At 38.7% G+C, this 17,485-nt stretch overlaps 1 protein-coding gene across 4 annotated transcripts in view; it reads right to left on the bottom strand.

Annotated features, from left to right (window-relative positions):
- Positions 1–17,485, bottom strand: part of WDR7 (WD repeat domain 7) — a 143,212-nt gene that overhangs the window by 113,690 nt on the left and 12,037 nt on the right. For 3 of the 4 annotated variants that reach the window (XM_056325607.1, XM_056325606.1, XM_056325605.1), the window contains exons 2-11: positions 14,707–14,878; positions 13,410–13,516; positions 10,232–10,310; positions 9,529–9,703; positions 7,617–7,693; positions 4,433–4,552; positions 4,084–4,229; positions 2,919–3,021; positions 1,761–1,902; positions 974–1,222 (exon numbers count right to left, since the gene is read on the bottom strand). In XM_056325607.1, coding sequence (XP_056181582.1) covers positions 974–1,222; positions 1,761–1,902; positions 2,919–3,021; positions 4,084–4,229; positions 4,433–4,552; positions 7,617–7,693; positions 9,529–9,703; positions 10,232–10,310; positions 13,410–13,516; positions 14,707–14,865 — 1,357 coding nt within the window. In that variant the 5' untranslated portion in view covers positions 14,866–14,878. The remainder of the gene's footprint in view (positions 1–973; positions 1,223–1,760; positions 1,903–2,918; positions 3,022–4,083; positions 4,230–4,432; positions 4,553–7,616; positions 7,694–9,528; positions 9,704–10,231; positions 10,311–13,409; positions 13,517–14,706; positions 14,879–17,485) is intronic. The other variant, XM_056325604.1, reaches the window with a different exon arrangement.

The following is a 17,485-nucleotide window of genomic DNA, read 5'->3' as shown; positions in this document are numbered from 1 at the left end:
AACTCATATAATGGAAACAGCACAACCAACAGCCTTGTATATAACTGACAAGCTCGTATGTGTATTTCCAGAAAAAATATTTACATGATTTAGCAACACTTAGAAACATCAAAACCCAAATATTTTTTTGCAGCTATGATCACAAAAGTATTAACAACATCTGGAACAGAAATATACAAGAGCAGGCCAACCTATAGCAGGCAACTAACTACACAATATAGAAGAAGGAATTCTCTGTTAGATGTATGATTTTCCCAAGGAGCTCTTCACAGGCACACTAATAACCCAGCTGAGCACAGTGCCCAGGATGATTCTGAAGAGATGTCCCTCACCATATCTTTGCTACTGCATCTCAAAAACCCAGGAGAAATATCCAAGCCTTTCCCTGTTGTGGCAGTTTGACCCTGGCTGGAGGCCAGGTGCCCACCAAAGCTGCTCCATCACCACCCTCCTCGGCTGGGCAGGGGAGAGAAAACGTAACAAAAGGCTCCCAGGTCGATATAAAGACTGGGTTAGATAGCTCTCAGCAATCGCCATCACAGGCAAAATAAACTAATTTCCCCAAGTCAAGTGTACTACCAATCAAATCCATTAGGATAACGAGAAATAAAACCAAATCTTAAAAACCCCCCACAGTTAAGACCTTCTTCCCAGGCTTAGCTTCACTCCCCATTTTTTCTCCCTCCTCCTGCCAGCAGTGCAGGGGGGCGGGGAATGGGGTTTATGGTCAGTTCATGACATACTGTATCTCCTGCTCCTTCCTCCTAATTGATGCAAACTGGCTACAGTTAATTTATTACTTAGGTTTCTCATTACATAATCGAGCATCAGAATTGTTAAGAAAACTGTTATATGAATTCTATCTGTAAAAGGACTTAATGCTCACTTTGTGAATCTATTTCTTACTTCACAGTATCTCATGACAGGTGCACAGGGTAATCCAGCTGTGCTTTTCAAAAGCTTACTTGCATACCTCTCCTGAGCATATGCTCTCCTTGCAGCAGCTGAACTACAGCAGTTTGTGTTGCTGGCACAATAACAATGCTTCCATCTTCACGACCACAAACCAAACGCCCATGTGCTGGGATATACACGCTGGCTGTAACTTTAAGTGGTTCATTGATGTTTGGTATTAAGCTTAGTTGGTCTATAATCCCAGCAGGGCGAGGAGTAAGTTTATCAAAAGCTTCCTGGAGGGATACTGAAGTTGTTGTTTGCAGTCCTGTTTAAAAAGAAAAGAAGGAAGGGGTGAGGTGAGAGGAGGATTAAAAATAAAAATAAAAAAAATAATCAAGAACAGACGTTATAAATGCTTTTCTGAAAAGATCTTGAAGTTTAAATACACCGTATCACAACACTTTGAACAAAGTAAAAGGTACATACTGGAGATAAATTCACTAACTACGTAAGTGAAGCTACAGCAACACATGAAAACGGTATATGTGGAAACTAGAAAAATACATGATTTAAGCTACAAGAAGAAGTTACACAAGCAGACAGCAATGGCCATAGCTAGCGTTTGGAATGAAGCAGTCAAAGCTAAAAACCTGAAAAATATTCAGAGTAAATTAAGCTTTTGATCATTTATGAAAAAATTAAGTTACTAAAACTCCTACAAGAAGCTAACAATTAAAAAAACCCAAACAACTTCATGGATCTGTAGGAAAAGCAGCAGCACTTTATCCAGTAACAAAATGCGTAACAAAAAACCTAGACACCCCTGTTAAAAGACTTGCAACAAGACTGACAATTAAGTATACCTTTTGCACTACCTTGCTGTTCAAGAGTATCAGGCACACTCCAAATACACAGTCTCCCTGAAGAGTCTCCTTGGATTAACAGTTTATAGGAAAACTCCCTATGTCCACAGAAGAATCGAGTAACTGGAGGACATATTAGCAGCTGTTAAAAAAGATAAATTAACAACTTCTGAATACACGTAAACCATGTACAAACCTCAAAATTTACTTTCCCCACATAATCCACTGTACTTTACAAAGAAGCAGGACAAAAACTAGCTACTTCATGCTTTATCTTTCTTACAGGACAAAGAATAAATACAGCAATACTAATCAGAAGAAACTGTGGTTACTTAGAAAATAAGGTTTAGGGGAGAGGAAAAAAGATTTTTGTATATATTTGGTTTTGTTCTAAATATTCATATTTAGAATAATTTTTATATGTGTGTGTGCGTATTCTAAAATTGTTAACATTCTAACTGCAAAGGCGAGCTGAAATTACACTACTCAGTGAGGAACATGGTCCACAACAGAAGCAAAAAAGTTTTAGTATCTATTGACAACATAAAGAAAAAAAAAAGAAATAGTTAAGTGTTTCAATATCCAAATTTGGCAACAGATTAAACTGTTAAGATAAAAAAAGTGTTTCCTACAATAGTCTTGTAATAATAGCATTTATAAATCAGACAGTTGCTTATAGGTAGAAGTGCTAGATACATCATACAGCAGTCCTAGATGTATTAGTTTATAGCAGATACAGTTCACAGCATGATATAAAAATGAAGCACAGCTCAAAAAAGACCTTGTCTACAAAATCTTGTTTTCTTTACTTTGCAAGGATTTAAACTTTCCAATTCAAAGCTGTGATTCCAAAGGCTCTTGCTCAGCTACTGCCTAATTACAATGCACATCATGAGTTGACTTCTAATTCTCCAGGTACTGATGAATGATAAACTGTCAGTACATAGAAACTGAAGTTTCACTTGACCAGAGACCAACCTCTGTATTTATCTGAAAACCAAACAAAACAGCAGAGAAATCGCACCATCTACTCTAGGAAAAGAAGAAATCCTAAAAGCCTAACTTTGGAAAAGAAGAACTGGTCATCATGTATGCATGTTTCAATTCTCTAAAGGAGAAACACAGTTCATAAAAAAACTCATTAAAAATATATTTTACCTGTTTATCTGCTCTGTCCAACACACTGTACAATAAAGGTGGAATTAAATTTTCTACTGCTTTCCCCACATCTCTGCGAAATGAATCACTAGCTGGTAGACAGCTAGGGTTTAAGAGAAAGGAGTAAAAATCCTTGTATTAGTAGAGTGACTGACTACAGCACTAGCTAACTAAGTAATACTAAGCAAAATCAACCCCCAAGCCCTTAATCATTACATTTTATCCAGTTGTTATACAGTGTATAGCACAATTGTTACTCTAATTTTAATGTACAGGATATGCTTTGTCAATTAATAACTGCTCCAAACGTGTCAAGCTCATTCCCCCTACACGTTCAGAACTGAAGGAAAAAAGAATGAAGGAAACCTGGCTTTAGGTCTGTTTTGGACTTCAATACATCTGGCCTCAGACTCACCCAAAACACACCAGACCCAAGGATTCCTCTGACAGATCACAAGACAGATCTGCTCGCATCCTTGTACTCTAATCACATAAGAGGGTGAGAAAGGAGTTCTCGCATGATTTATGTGAGAATATTCAAGAATCTCCAAGACAAAACTGCATCTCCACCCAGAACAAAGAGGTGTTTGCATGTCATCAGCATACCAGAAGAAAAGCTTTTGATTTTACTTTGGTCATTCTACATTTATTTAACCTCTTGGATATCTAATTTTAAATAAATTTTATTTTTTCACATCTACGTGCACAAACTCAGCTGTTCATGCCTTCCCTTAATGGTCTAAAAAAGTACTCTGTCAGAATAATACAATCATCATTTACATTCCACTCCATATAGCAAAAATAATTTCTTCCTTATCTGGACATCATTAAGGTAATACTTGAATTATATTTTAATTTATGACACTTTTTCCACAGCAAAACACACCTCTTCCCAACACTCAGCTCCATTAGGAAGTGAAAAAGAGTTAGTGTCATATCAGAAAATAGCAAAGCAATCTTGGCTGAGGCAATCTAAGTTACTAAGCATTCCTTCAATGTCATACATTTAGGGGACACACTTTAAAATACGCTCACAGAATACTGGTTTTTGCAACATCCATATGCTCTTGTAACAAAACAAAAAGCCAAAGACACTCAGTATTTCTTCACAGTTGCTCATGGTTTTATCTCAAAAAATAAATGGGAGTATCTCATTGTTGAGTACCTGGCTGGTAATTTATATATGAAGCTTTGTCCATCTTCTGTCCATACAATCACTTTATCAGCTGACACAAAGTCACCACCAGTCCAGGTCTGATCGTTTTCACTGGGGACTGAACATAAGAGGGAATAATCTCCAGCATCAAAAACCTGAAAAGAAACAGGGAAGTCTGTTGTCATTAACCAATTACAGATTAAAATGCCCAGACAGCAGCTAATTTCAGTTTCAATATAGACATGTTAAAAGGACTTAGAGCATCTTGATCTAAAGGTCTTACTAGCAATTTAATTAAATCAGCTTCTACTGTGAAAAGTGAAAAGCAGCCAGGTGTTGTTCAGCTAGCTTGCCTTACCCTCCAGTATTTGGAACACACTACCAGCAACGACCGCTGCGTAAACGCACAGAAAGAAATGCTTTGACAGTTTTGACAATAAATAGGTTTTGACTCCTCTTCAAATACTGGTGTTGTATCCTAAAAACAAACAAACACACACAACATTAACTGGTTTTAATTTAAAATTATAAATCTGAAATTAAATGGCCCCAATATTACCTTCTGTAATAACATCATCTTCAAGAAAGGCATTTCTATGGTTTTAAATTTGCTCAAGTCATGAGCTTGTCAGTGTTTTATTTTGATACTCCTATGGGCATATCGCATCTTAAATTCCATCTTCCCTGTGACAGTCAAGTCAGCAGACTCTGTCACAAATACAAGAGTAGCAAATGTGCGAAAAAGCAGAACTGAAGAAGTGATAGGTAAGAAATTGGCTTGTAGAGGCAGACAAAAATGACGCTGACAGAAGGTTATCACTTTCATTTAGAGAGCATATGTACATAGCCATAATCAGGTGCAAGTAGTGACCAGCACAGCAGTGGAGGCAGAGTGCCAGACTGCTGAATACACAAGACTTCCCTTCCTCATTCCACTAGCATGCTCACACCTCAAAGTTTTCAGCTGTAGACTGACCCCTGGCCAGAGGTTAAGATTCAGTCACTGCTGACCATGTTCTTCTGACGTTCAATCTAGTACTCTCAGATAGCATGCGTTCTTAACCATTTGGCCAAACGCCCTCCACCGAGTGCCAGTACCAGACTGATCTATGACATCGATGCTGTACCTTAATTCATCTGGGCCCACCTCAATGCAAAATTTTCTCTTCTGGTTGTACTGAGGGTGGTCGCTGCTAACCTTTCCAGATCCAGAACACACACGAACTAGCTGCCAAACTAATCCTCATTTTGACTGACTGTCCCTCTTCCCTGTGACTTGGGATACCTACCTTGAAGGAAGGAGGGACAACCATGCCATTCATCATCTGAACAGTTTAGCTGACAGTTGTAAAAACCTGGCTGAAACAATGGAAGGCTGCAGATGCCCTGCTGCATGTATGAACAGGAGACTTACAGAGAGCCCTCTGCAATGCTAGTCACTCCAACAGATTTCACAGAGCCCTCCACTTTCATAATAAATTACCTTATCGTGACAGGGCAGACAAAAATCAGGATAGCCAGGCAATTAAGGCAGAAGTGGGGACTCAGATGTCCTAGATCACAGCTCTTTACTCTGTTACAGATCTCTGGGATTTTCCTGAAATGTTATTTCCTTGTCTTCAAGATGCGAAATAAGCATTCTGTCCTACACAGAAACCATTTAAGTGCTCAGTGTGACAGCAACCTGCATCTGAAACTGAGAGTCTCTACAAAGAGCAACATACAGATGGAAATCAGATAACAAGAAAATACCCAGCTGATTTTTTTTTCCCTGCTCAAATTGGACTTAGGAACATGACAGAGACCATGTGATGGAAAAGGGACTATGCTGTTTCATAAGACACCAGATGGCCAACTTCTAAGGAAAAACCAAACACTTGTAGCAGATCTTATTCTATTATTCCTCGTAAGAAGATCTGCAAGAGCATGTGGTATCCTCTTTCGTCACTTAAGTCTACAAATTCACCAGCTGGACAGATTAGTGGTGCCTATTTAGTATCATCACTATCAGTGAATTACCCTGCATCCAGACATCAGCTCAAACTAAGCAGATTCAGCCCACAGTTCATTCTTCCAAGGTTCCCCGTACCCCAAAATAGACTAGACTGTGATAAGCTCCTGTTTAGTTAGGCCTTTGCATTTCTTACTTTTATAATAGCCAATACTCTTCACTGGTGCTTTTTTTTTTTTTTTTTAAAGTGTAACTGTTAAATGTGATGTTAGCTATATGACAAGGGTTTCCAGAAAATTCTTTGAGAGCAAACAATTTTGTCAAGTTTGAAACTATGAAACAAAGAAACAAGAATACCACCTCTGTCCCCTAATGGGGTCAAAAGCAAGGTCTTCCAAGCTAATGCAAATCATATTGCTTTTGCATTATAAATATCCTGGAAATAAACAAGTTCATCAAAAAATAGTTCATTTACATAACACAAGGTTATTTTCCATAGTTGCTGAACATCTATAGTAAGGTGTATCTTTTACAAGAGGTTTCTGTGAATACCTAATTTGCTACGAGACATGTAGCAAATCTCCTTTAAGACTTTTATTCCTTAGTATACAGGAAGGCAAGAACTGCCAAATAACAGGGAGCTATAGCAATCCCTAATAATGAATATTTGTAAAAAAACTATTCCTGGCTCAGCAGACCCTTCAGGCATCTTTCCATCTCACTTATCTTTCTCAAAGAAAACGCCAGATTGAATAATAAATTTTAACAATAAATACTAAATTTAATAACAATATAGTATGATATAATAAACTATAATGAAAATTGTTAAAAGCACAGATATTTTAAGAGCATAAGAAATGCAGTTGGAGAACTTAATCTTAAAAAAAATTAAGTACTGTGATAAAGTAATTTCTATAATGCCACCACCACATTAAAAGGCACACACTTCCCCTATGCAGTACAGGGCAAACTTTCACTCTGACTTATTTCTTCTATCTGTACTATACACAGTCAACATGTATTTAGCAGCAGCATCTCTTTCAACTAGCAAGTACTTATACTGCAAACTCTTGCATAGGTAAGTTCTGCCTGTACTGAATAAAGTTATGCATGCAGTACAGCATCCGTATCAGTTTGGAAAGTTACACATTAGTGCAGCAATCTCTGTTACTAAATGCTCTTTGGAACTCAAAACTCCTGCGGAAGGTAGTACAAGATGAATTCATGAAAGAATAGGACTTTTAAAAAGGAGGGAAAAATTAAAAGAAAAACATTTGTGTATTAACAAGAACATTTGTATATTAATACAAATCATTACATGGTACAAATTAAAAAAAGGATCTGTAGAATTCTGAGATTATTCTACTCTTAATTTTGAAATTAATTCTGAGTCAAACATGAGAAAGATTAGGAGTTCTGCTGATAACCTGAAGAATCAGTAAAGCAGGATTGAAGTTGATTTTCAAATGGCAAAGAGGAAGAAAACCATAATACCATTAGGTAAGTAGCTGAAAGAACAGGGAACAGAATTACTAGAAGTTCCTCCTTCATCTCAACAGGAAATATCATTAATTCAGAAGCCTTTGTTTACCTGCATCCGACTAACTTCAGAGGTTATTATCCATACTTTCAGGATGCCTGTCACTGAAACTGCTACAACAGTATCCTCTGGGGAAAAACAAACATTAGGCTGATGAGTACAAGGACATCTTCATTTTGTGGCGCATTTGTGCATATCTGAGTACAAAAATATACTGAGAGTACCTCAACATTATAAGTTTACCAAAACATTCCTGAAGTGTTTGCTTCAGAATCAAACATTTATCTGCAAAGCCGTATTCCAGAAGCACATGTGCATACGTATACACAGATTCCATGGTTGTGTTTACATCTCTCAATTAATACTCAGGGCTCAAATTAAATGGGGAGGAAGGGAAGTCACAGTTGCTTCTAGTACTGCTATCAGACGTTGCAGGTTGTCCCATCACTCTCCCCCAAAGGCAAGGTGTTACTCTCTCAAAAAGAGAGATTTGTTGCTTATGCCTAGCTGTTTGCCCACACCAGCCTGTAAGGATGCTGAAGTTTAAAGGGAAGCACACTCTAGTTGTACAGCTGCCCACACATCTCTTGGCTGTGGGCTCCCAAAGGGCATCTTTGCAAAATTACTCCATGAGAGTTATTACCTTCACAAAAAATCGAAGTGTATCAAGTGCTAGCTGAACTTTCTAGACATTCCTGTTCCTACCAGACCAGTCTGGTGTGAGACCAAAATCCAGGGAGTAACGTCTTGATTACAATGTTAAAAGTGATTACAAAACAAAAAATAAAAATAAAAGTAGTATCAGGAAACAATACCAGATTTCACTTCCAGTTGTTTCAGCAACTTAGATGATGTGGGGAGAGCAATGCAGCTTTCCCACTCCAGGATGCTGGGAACGCCCAGTTTACAACTGCTGTGAGCCTAACTAGAGATAGAAGCCCCTCCTTTTATTAGGATCTTCTTCCTTAGCATTCCCTAAACCTCTTAGGAATTATAGTCTCCACAACAGTAAAACCTGAATGTGACACCCCTCTGCCTCAGCCGCCAGAATTTAAAGCCTAGCAAACTAACACAAAGTAGCAGAGCAAAACAGAGTGTGGACAGGTATCACCGCAAACCATGTCAACTAATTCACCACCGAACACAAGCCTACTTCGCATACCTCTCCACTATACTGCCTGTCATCACTTTACAGAAGTTCCTCCCTCTACAGTCTTCAGATTTTTAAACCCTATTGCATACTTTAATCAGCACATTCCTTAAACACATTTCCTACAATAATACCTTTGAAAGTGTTATGACAGTGTTTTTTATAAAGCTACTAATCACAAGAAATACTCATAATACGTATATATCTTGTCAAAAATTATAATGTATAGCTTGCCAAATACTCTCGATGTATACTACACATCTTCCTTCAGCGTTATGCCAGTTTTCTGGCTCTCGCTGTCAAAGTACTCTGCAGAACTCCTCAGTTCTTGAAAAGAAAATAAGTTATCACCCTAGTGGAACACTTTCATACACCGTGGAAAAAAAACAACAAACCACTCTTCCTGTAGGAAGGTTCTTTGTCCTTCAGGTTTCAGCGCATGCACACACTGCAGATGACAGAACCGAATCTATTCACTAGGCGAGCCTGGATCCTGCCAAGCGCACACACAGAGTGATTTGGCTAGATTTTAGGTTTGGTTGATGAGAAAGCAGTTACATTTTAGCCAGAGCCAAAACTCCCATTTGATACTGTCCCAGAGACAATACTGCGTACTGAACTATCCTCTTTTCCTGGGACTAGAAACAACTACATATACTTTGCTTTCTGGAAAGGTTTGGAAAGCTTGCTGCGTGTTGCCCAAGATCACAAGTAGTAACATACTAGTTCCTTCCCAGGTTCTTGAAAAATTTGAAAAAAAGTGCTTCTCTTACAGGCAGGCAAAGCTGTAATAAAAGCAAAAAAAATAATTACCTTGTGTTCTATTGGATCGAATGATAGTCATGGAGCTGATCCAGTCAGGAGATATCTTTGATAATAAAGAATAAAGAACTTCAAGGCTGGTAGCATCCACAACAAGAATTTCTGGATAATGTCCATGGCATAATAGCCTCCCTTCACGCTGAGTCCCAACTGTAAACTGATAGAACTAAATGGATATTAACAAAATACAGAAATTATACTCTGTGAGACATACCATTTCATTTCTAATAAATCCCGTAATTTTATAAATATATTCTAAAGCATAGCTATATGTTTAAACATCGCTACTCTGCACTGATGAGGGGAGCTGTTTGCAGAGTTACCTTCCCAAGGCAATCCTTACCCCATACACTTAGCTCCTATAGCTGACAGGAGCCTGGCTCAGCCTTCCCTGCCAAGACCATCCTCATGCTCCCATCTCTCCTGGCAGTACTCCTCTGAAAACATTCTCCTTTTCCTCCTTACTTTCCAGCCTCTCTCATTAAATATGATACATTTTTTCAAATGCTGAAGCGCAGCACAGATTTTCCAGCCCTAGGGCATTTCATGACACAGCATAAACTATTTATGAGACACTTCAGTATGCGTATGATGTCATTATTAAGCTTAAAAAGAAACAAAATAGCCTTGTTTTGATAATTAATCTATAGTTATCCACACTTCGCAATATAGAATAGGACCTCCAAGTACTAACCTGTATGCCAGTATGCGTACAGGCTAGTTTAGTAAACTCTATGCATCTCCCGTCATTCACGTCCCACAGACACATCTCCCTAAAATACAAAAGGCAGATTAAAACCACACAGAACATTTACATTGGGAGAAACTCAACTATTTGAACCTTTTGTTAGTGACTATATGAATTGTATTTAGATAAGGGAAACTCAAAATCAATTTGAATTTCCAGTCCTTCTATCTGAGTCTACACAACCTCTTCTTCCCTTCAAAGATAAAGGAAAACAATTGAAATGCCAAGGTTCACCACAATCAATAAAATAAACACAAGTAAGTAACTGAGAATTTCTCACTTCTCTCACAAATGTTTCAAGCCATTAATACCCTTCTACTGCACCCGTTAAGTCACCCAAAGATTAGCTTGCCTTCCCCCCATTTGTGAGGAAAGAAACAGTATTACAGAACTGTGTCAGACAGCAGCGAATGCTGCAGGTCTTTCTGAGGGCCCAGGCTGTTAAGAAGTAGAAGCATCACCTGGTACTGTTCAGCACTGAACAACAAACCATAAACAGTACCAGTAGGTACTCTCTGACTTGTCTTATAAGTCAAGATTACAGTTACCTGTATAAATTCATTCAAATTAGCAGGCATTTACCCCAATTACAGTATTTAAAATAATAGAAATAACTTGCTTTATAATTTTATATGAAAATTTAATCATAACAGAACCTGTCAGCTGCTTTCTCACCTTTTATCAGATGATACATAATTTCACAATGAAAACATATTTTGGTTCTAAATCCAAAAGCAAAAGATTACTTAGTATTGAAATCAGCGCAAGGAAAAAATATAAAGTTTTGACACATTCTAGTCTTGACTCCCATGTTTAAAAAGGTTATGCAGTCATATTGTTTCCTGCTTTTTCCAGACAAAAACCTTCTTTATTTTATTGGGATACATCACAGACCTATACCTGGCCAGCTACATTTATACAGGCAGAGGTTAAGGCATTTCTTCCTCAACCCCATCTCACCAAATAGGCCTCAGCCTGGAGGGCCATCTTCTGGTAAACAGCCTTTTAAAAACAAATCAAACAAAAAAACCCAGACTCACAAACTTCTTTTTCCTTTTATAAACTTGTTTTGCATAACGGAGAAGTTTGTCATTCAAACAGTAAGTTCTGTACATGAATGAAAAATCAACTCTCAAAAACAGACTGACGCTTTGGGAAGAAATATTTAACTTGAAAGTATTTGCAAAGGTATTTCAGCTAATGAAAGACAACTGAACTAAAAATGCTATATCTGCAAAGCAAACTTTGAAAAGGCAAAGTGGAAAGGCATGTTTTAAAAACAAGTCACGCATACCAGATTAAATCTAAACCTTCACTAGTTTAAGAAGGAATATTATGATGTGTAATCACAACTTCTTCCCAAAATACTGTTAAGTATGGAATAAAAGTAACTGTCTCCACAAGAAGAGATAATCCATTTTAAACCTACACTGCACCACAATATGTAGCACTCCCTGTGCTGTTAAGACTCAAGAAAAAGATGCTCAAAATCAGCAGTATTATGAGATGCCTGCCATAGGACCGAAGTGAAGGGCAACCCACCTTGTTGAATGCAAGGCCATGGAGGAAGACTATACATTTGTTACTGAAATGCTTGTACCTCTGCTCAGAAACTCAGAAGCTATCCCAGGCTTTTGATAACAACAGTAGTTAGTCCCACTCCCTGAACCAAAACTAGATTCATATTCTGGGGTGGGGGGAAGCTCCTGCCTTCCAGAACGACACTATCAGAACAAGAAGTATATGGCCCGTTTCCTAGACTGCTGGTAATGAGGACTCTTACATATTGCCAACCAGAGTAGGAGTGTGGATACAGGATACGGGGAATGCATCCTCCCCACTCGCAGGGGCTGGCCTGGGCTCATGGCCAATTCTGCTAAGTCACTGTCTGGCCTTGAAGGCCTTCTGAGAAAGCACTGGAAGCTGTCTTGACAGGGGCTCCCTGTCTCTGCAAGCTCTTTAAGCCGGATCCTCTTCCCTGTCCTGCCTGAGCTATGCTGTGCTGCCCACCTGGCTGCACCAACCTGGCCCCCAGCTCCAGAGGGGCATGGGGGAAAAGCTCTCTGCAGCGTAGAGGGGAACTGAATTCAGAGAGCAAAAGCTACAGCATGAAACCACAGCAGAAAAAGTCATTTAGCCAGCTGGAAGTGCTTGCCCAGTGGAGGACAGTTGGTTACCAAAAATCCTGCACTCAGCCTGAGGCAGAGGACGGGAAGAAGAGGTGAGGTAGGAAATAACACATGTGAGTTATGAGTGACAAACCTAGTTGGCCCCAAAGCTTTGACCTGTAGTTTATCAAACTGTGTATCTTTTCAATAAATTAGCCCAAAATATGAGTGTATAAAGTATATTTTATTTAAAACTTGCAGATGATGGTGCTCTTTTTTTCTTTAAATTACCTGACTGCATTCACCGATGATGTCAATTGCATGAGAAATCCTTCTCTTTCCCCCTAAACAGTTGCTCTGATTAGTAAATAAAACCACTCAAGAAATAAAATGTATTTGCTGGCATATTTTTTCTTAAGGATAAACATGAAACACTGCAACAGAAATATAGATAAATTGTGTAACAGATTTCCAAGTTTTAAGGTATGTATTAGTAATCATTTTCTGCCAAGGAGCTACACTACAACTCAAGCTTGTTTTCACTCAAGAAACAGATCTTGGATAAGCAGAGAAAAAGGAGCAAAATATGGATCTACTGTCAACTGACCTGACAAACTCATACAAGCAAAAAGATGACAGAAGTGGCAGAAGTGCCTTGACTGAAGGAAACAATGTCATGCATTTCACTGCCCATCCAAACTTAAATTGCATCCAGTGTTCCACATATTGCTTTACATACACCCGCGTGGCATCCTGCTGCTGACTCCCAGGGTACACGAGGTATCAGAAGCCGCCCTCCAGGATCTCTGGCACTTCCCTATGCTCCTTTCAGGCCACAAAACCAAAATTCACACCACACTCACCATCTACAGTGGAGACATCCCACCATTTGCAATATCTACAGATGTTTTATTAAGTCAAAAACTACCATGTATGTAAACAACCTGATCTCTCCTCTACCCTCAATTTCCATTCTTTAACAGATCTGCATATTAATAAATCCTCAGGAAACTCACCCGCTTTCTGATGCACTCACTATGTATTGCTTTTCTCTGGAAGCAGAGGCCTTTGATAAACAAGTAATTGAGGCTGTATGACCAAACAACAGAGCTCTGGGATTAATCTAGAATCAGGGAAATAAAATGTGAAGTAAAAACAATATAGGCACTATTAATTAACCAGAATACACATACTCTAGATTTCCATTTTATATATTATATAAATACATGTGTTAAAATATATATGCACACACATTTAATTAGGATAGCAGCAGATATACAGTCTTGAAAGAGTTCACACAGAATGCTGCTACAATACGTGAGGAAAAAAGAAGTTTCTACCTAACAAAGCAAACTGGAGGGAGGGAGCATTTTGCATCAAACTCATGCTATCGATATTTTAAATCATAATCTGAATTCAGACCAATTTGAATGAAAAAAAAATAATTGCTTTGTACTGCGACAACAGTTCCTCTCCCAATCAAGTACAGTTCACAATCCTATATATTCATAAATAACTTGATATCAAGTCCATGCATAGATTGAAGATAAAAAACCCTTGCCCTTTATTTGTCCTTTCTAGAAAGAACTAGTTGCTTTCTCTTGTTCTTTCTTTTTAAGTATACCAGATATAAACATAATTTATGGGGGCAACTCACAGACACTGAGATTTTTAGGTATTCAGTATAAACTTTTCCTGAAGCATGCTGCCCTTTTTTTAAATTTTTTTTTTTTTATAATAAAGGATTGTTTTGCTATTCCATTCCAAGATTTTAAAATTCTTAATATCAAGGCAAAGTGTGAGTTCATATTCAAAACAGAAGCTTGCAGATTTCAACCCAGGGCCACTACTGGCATAGAACAATTAATCATCAACCTTTATCTCTGCTACTAGCCTTTCTTCTCTTTCAGTTTTCACAGGAAAAAAAAAAGTTGAATAAAATAACCTTAGGAAGTCCTCTGATGACTGGAATCTGTTTTCAAAAAACAGTATTAAGCAGCTAAACTTGGAAGTAACAACTAGTTTAGAGTAGCTCCAGAAAAGAGGAAGTAATTACTTTAAAAATTTACTGCAGGAACAGCAAAAAAGTTCAAGAGCATAAACCTCTCCTAATCTGAAGTACTCGCTACAGGAAGCATGTAGTGTCAACCCAGGCCTCACGAGAGGGAGGAAGAAAGGACAAGCAAAGAGGGCGTAGAAAGAACTGAAGACCAGAATGGCTATTATCATATGGAAGAACAAGAATCACACTGGCAACAATGATACACGCTTCAAACACAAAGCAATTTAAGATTATATGGACTTTAGTCTCACCTCTAAATCCAAAGAAAGGTCCCAGAGACATATTTGCCCATCGTGGCATCCCGTGACGATCATTGAGGCATCCTCCATGAGCAGCAGGGTGGATATGCAGTGCGTGGGGGCCCTACGGCCCCACAGGACAATGGGTAAAACAAGGCTGTTTCCTGCCATTTTGCTCTCACACCTGTCAATTTAATCAAAATAATAAATATTAGGTCTCAGGAGGTCTAAAGTAACTTCATACACGTTATACAAAAGAAACATAGTAACTATATATGTCATTCTTCAAGTAAGTTACAGTATACAATCTCACCTCTCCTCTCATCAGGGAATATGTTCATCTTCACATACAGACTAAATAACATTCTTCAAACAGTCACTCAAAAAATACAGTACCCTGTGGTAATATTACAACTTCACAACTTTGATTTCTTACACATTTTGCAAAAGACAATTTTCAAAGTGGCATTTCCCTACACATATAGGTACCAACCAACTAACAAAACCTCTACATACAGAGGTAATTTTGTCAAAATCACTCTTCTTAGAATAATTTTGAAGTAACAAATGTGGAGCTGCAGCAGCTATTATATGTTTGATAGACAAGTTCATCCCCATTTGCAAATGCAACTACATTTAGTCAAAAATAGGCTCTGGAGCCTTCTACAGACAACTACACACTTTTCAAAAATCCTGTTCTGTTACAACAGGGTCATGTCAACACAGCTTTTTTAAATAGATAGTTGTGTTGGAATATATAGCATCCTGCATCAGGTGAAATCAGAGTTAGAAACCATTTTCAAGGTTAATGTCATTCCTTAATTTATACTGTTACTCTGGTAGTTCATACCACCTCACACACACATCTAAAGAGGCTAACCAAACAAAAGCTAATTAGAAATTGCCTAATTAAGATATACAAGTTAGTTTCAAACCTTTCAGTTTCTGGTTTCTAGGCCTGAGTGGTAAATGTTTTCAAAGCATCACTTCTCTAATATCAGTGCCTTTGATGGCAGGCAGAGCCACATGCAAGCAAAAGCCGCTTAGATGGGGCGATGAAAAAGGAAATTAGAACATGCAAGGCAAAAGATGTGGTTTGGGGGGGGGGGTGGGGGGGTGGGGCGGGAAATAATCTTTACTAGCACTATCAATGCTATTTGGAACTAAAGAAAGCTAGGAAAGAAAGAAGCACAGCAAGTACAGGCCACTTCTTACGCTCTCTCATTTCTCCACTGCTGCCAAGTCCCATGAGCTGGATCCCAGATGGGAACAGAAGGGATTTAGAGACTGAGACTTGACAAGCAGGCACTGACTTAGTCCTGTGACCCCCTGTGCTATGGCACTTCAGAATCCACGGTGTTGCCTTTTACTCAATAAAGGCTGTTTTTATTTATTCTGCACAAAAGCTGACAGCCCCATGTAATCCAGTCATTTTGTTGTTGATTTTGTGAGAACTGACCCCCCTTCTCCCTCCCCAGTATCCACAAGCCCTTGAGCACCAGCCCCACTGACCCCAGCCAGCTCCAAGCTGCAGAGCGAAGGGCTGTCCCATGGGCTGGCCACAGGTCCCACGAGGGGAGTGTGGCACGGCGCCACAACAAGCAGGCTGCTGGGGAGCCTTGCCTCACGTCTGAAACCCAGGGCAAGGGAAAAAAAAAACCCACAGGTAAAACTCGGTGGCACCGCAGTATGACTGCGGCCAGATGTGCTGACTCAGCAGATCTGACAATTTTTGTGAAGTTCATCTGTGGACCTAAATTTTTTTCTCTCTTTTTCTCCTGTTTCTTTTTAAGAGTTAGTTTGTATTGAAATAGAAAGCCACAACTGACCAGCTTCTTCCAACAGAAGAGCCTGCTGACGAACTACAGCAGCACTAGATGTGCTTACAGAACAACCAAAGGTAGTTTCGATCACCATGATTTGTCATGAGTCAGATTCTGGCCACTACCCAACATGAAACACAAGCAACACTATCTTCATAGCAACATTTAGTATCTTCGAAGCATATTGACAAAAATCTCTCCATGTTACTTGTATCTGTCACAAAGCCAAAATTTTCTTTATGATTGGGAGAGAACAACAAATGTGTTTGAATCATAACTTCAGAGAGAAAAACATCATACAAACTCAAGTTGTAGTAATAAACAGTTAGGAGGATTAGCACAAGATTTAAACACCAAAACAAAACCACTGTTTTTGTTAGCAACATTCTGAGCTTGCCAACCACTTGAATGTTTTATAATGTATGATCTTTGAATCCGAGTTTGCTTATACTGAACTTGTCGGTGCATTGTCAGTTCTCCGGCTGGGCCAGGGGGGATGCAAGCAGCTGTGCTGGGGGGCTGTCTGCCTGCACCCCAGTGACAGGGCACACCAGACAGGCCAGGGCAGGAAAAGGAACCCTTAACTAAAACACTTTATTTTGCTTTCCAAGTAGCCAACTGAGCTCATGCTTGCTTTGAGTACACTTTTGGGGTATATTCGGCATTTAATAAATAAAAATGCTAGAATTTAAGTTATATTTCAATTGTACCAATGGCAAGTTTATGTAAGACATACACAAGATCCATCCCAGTTACTACTACTCTCTCATAAACAACCATGTAACCATCAGGCTGAGAAAATACATCAAGAATGACTGATGTTTTCTTAACTGGTATCTTACTCTGGATTCAAGCAGAGCTGTAGGAGTTACGCTACTTCACTGCAGTAACAGTTTGAGTCATGGGAAGTTACTGCTTGAAGCACTGTGATAAATGAACAGGTGAAATGGTTGTGTTAAATAAACACT

Source organism: Falco biarmicus, chromosome Z, assembly GCF_023638135.1.
Source record: "Falco biarmicus isolate bFalBia1 chromosome Z, bFalBia1.pri, whole genome shotgun sequence".
Taxonomy (NCBI): domain Eukaryota; kingdom Metazoa; phylum Chordata; class Aves; order Falconiformes; family Falconidae; genus Falco; species Falco biarmicus.
Note: the sequence above shows the minus strand (reverse complement) of the source record. Positions and strands in the feature narration are given on the sequence as shown.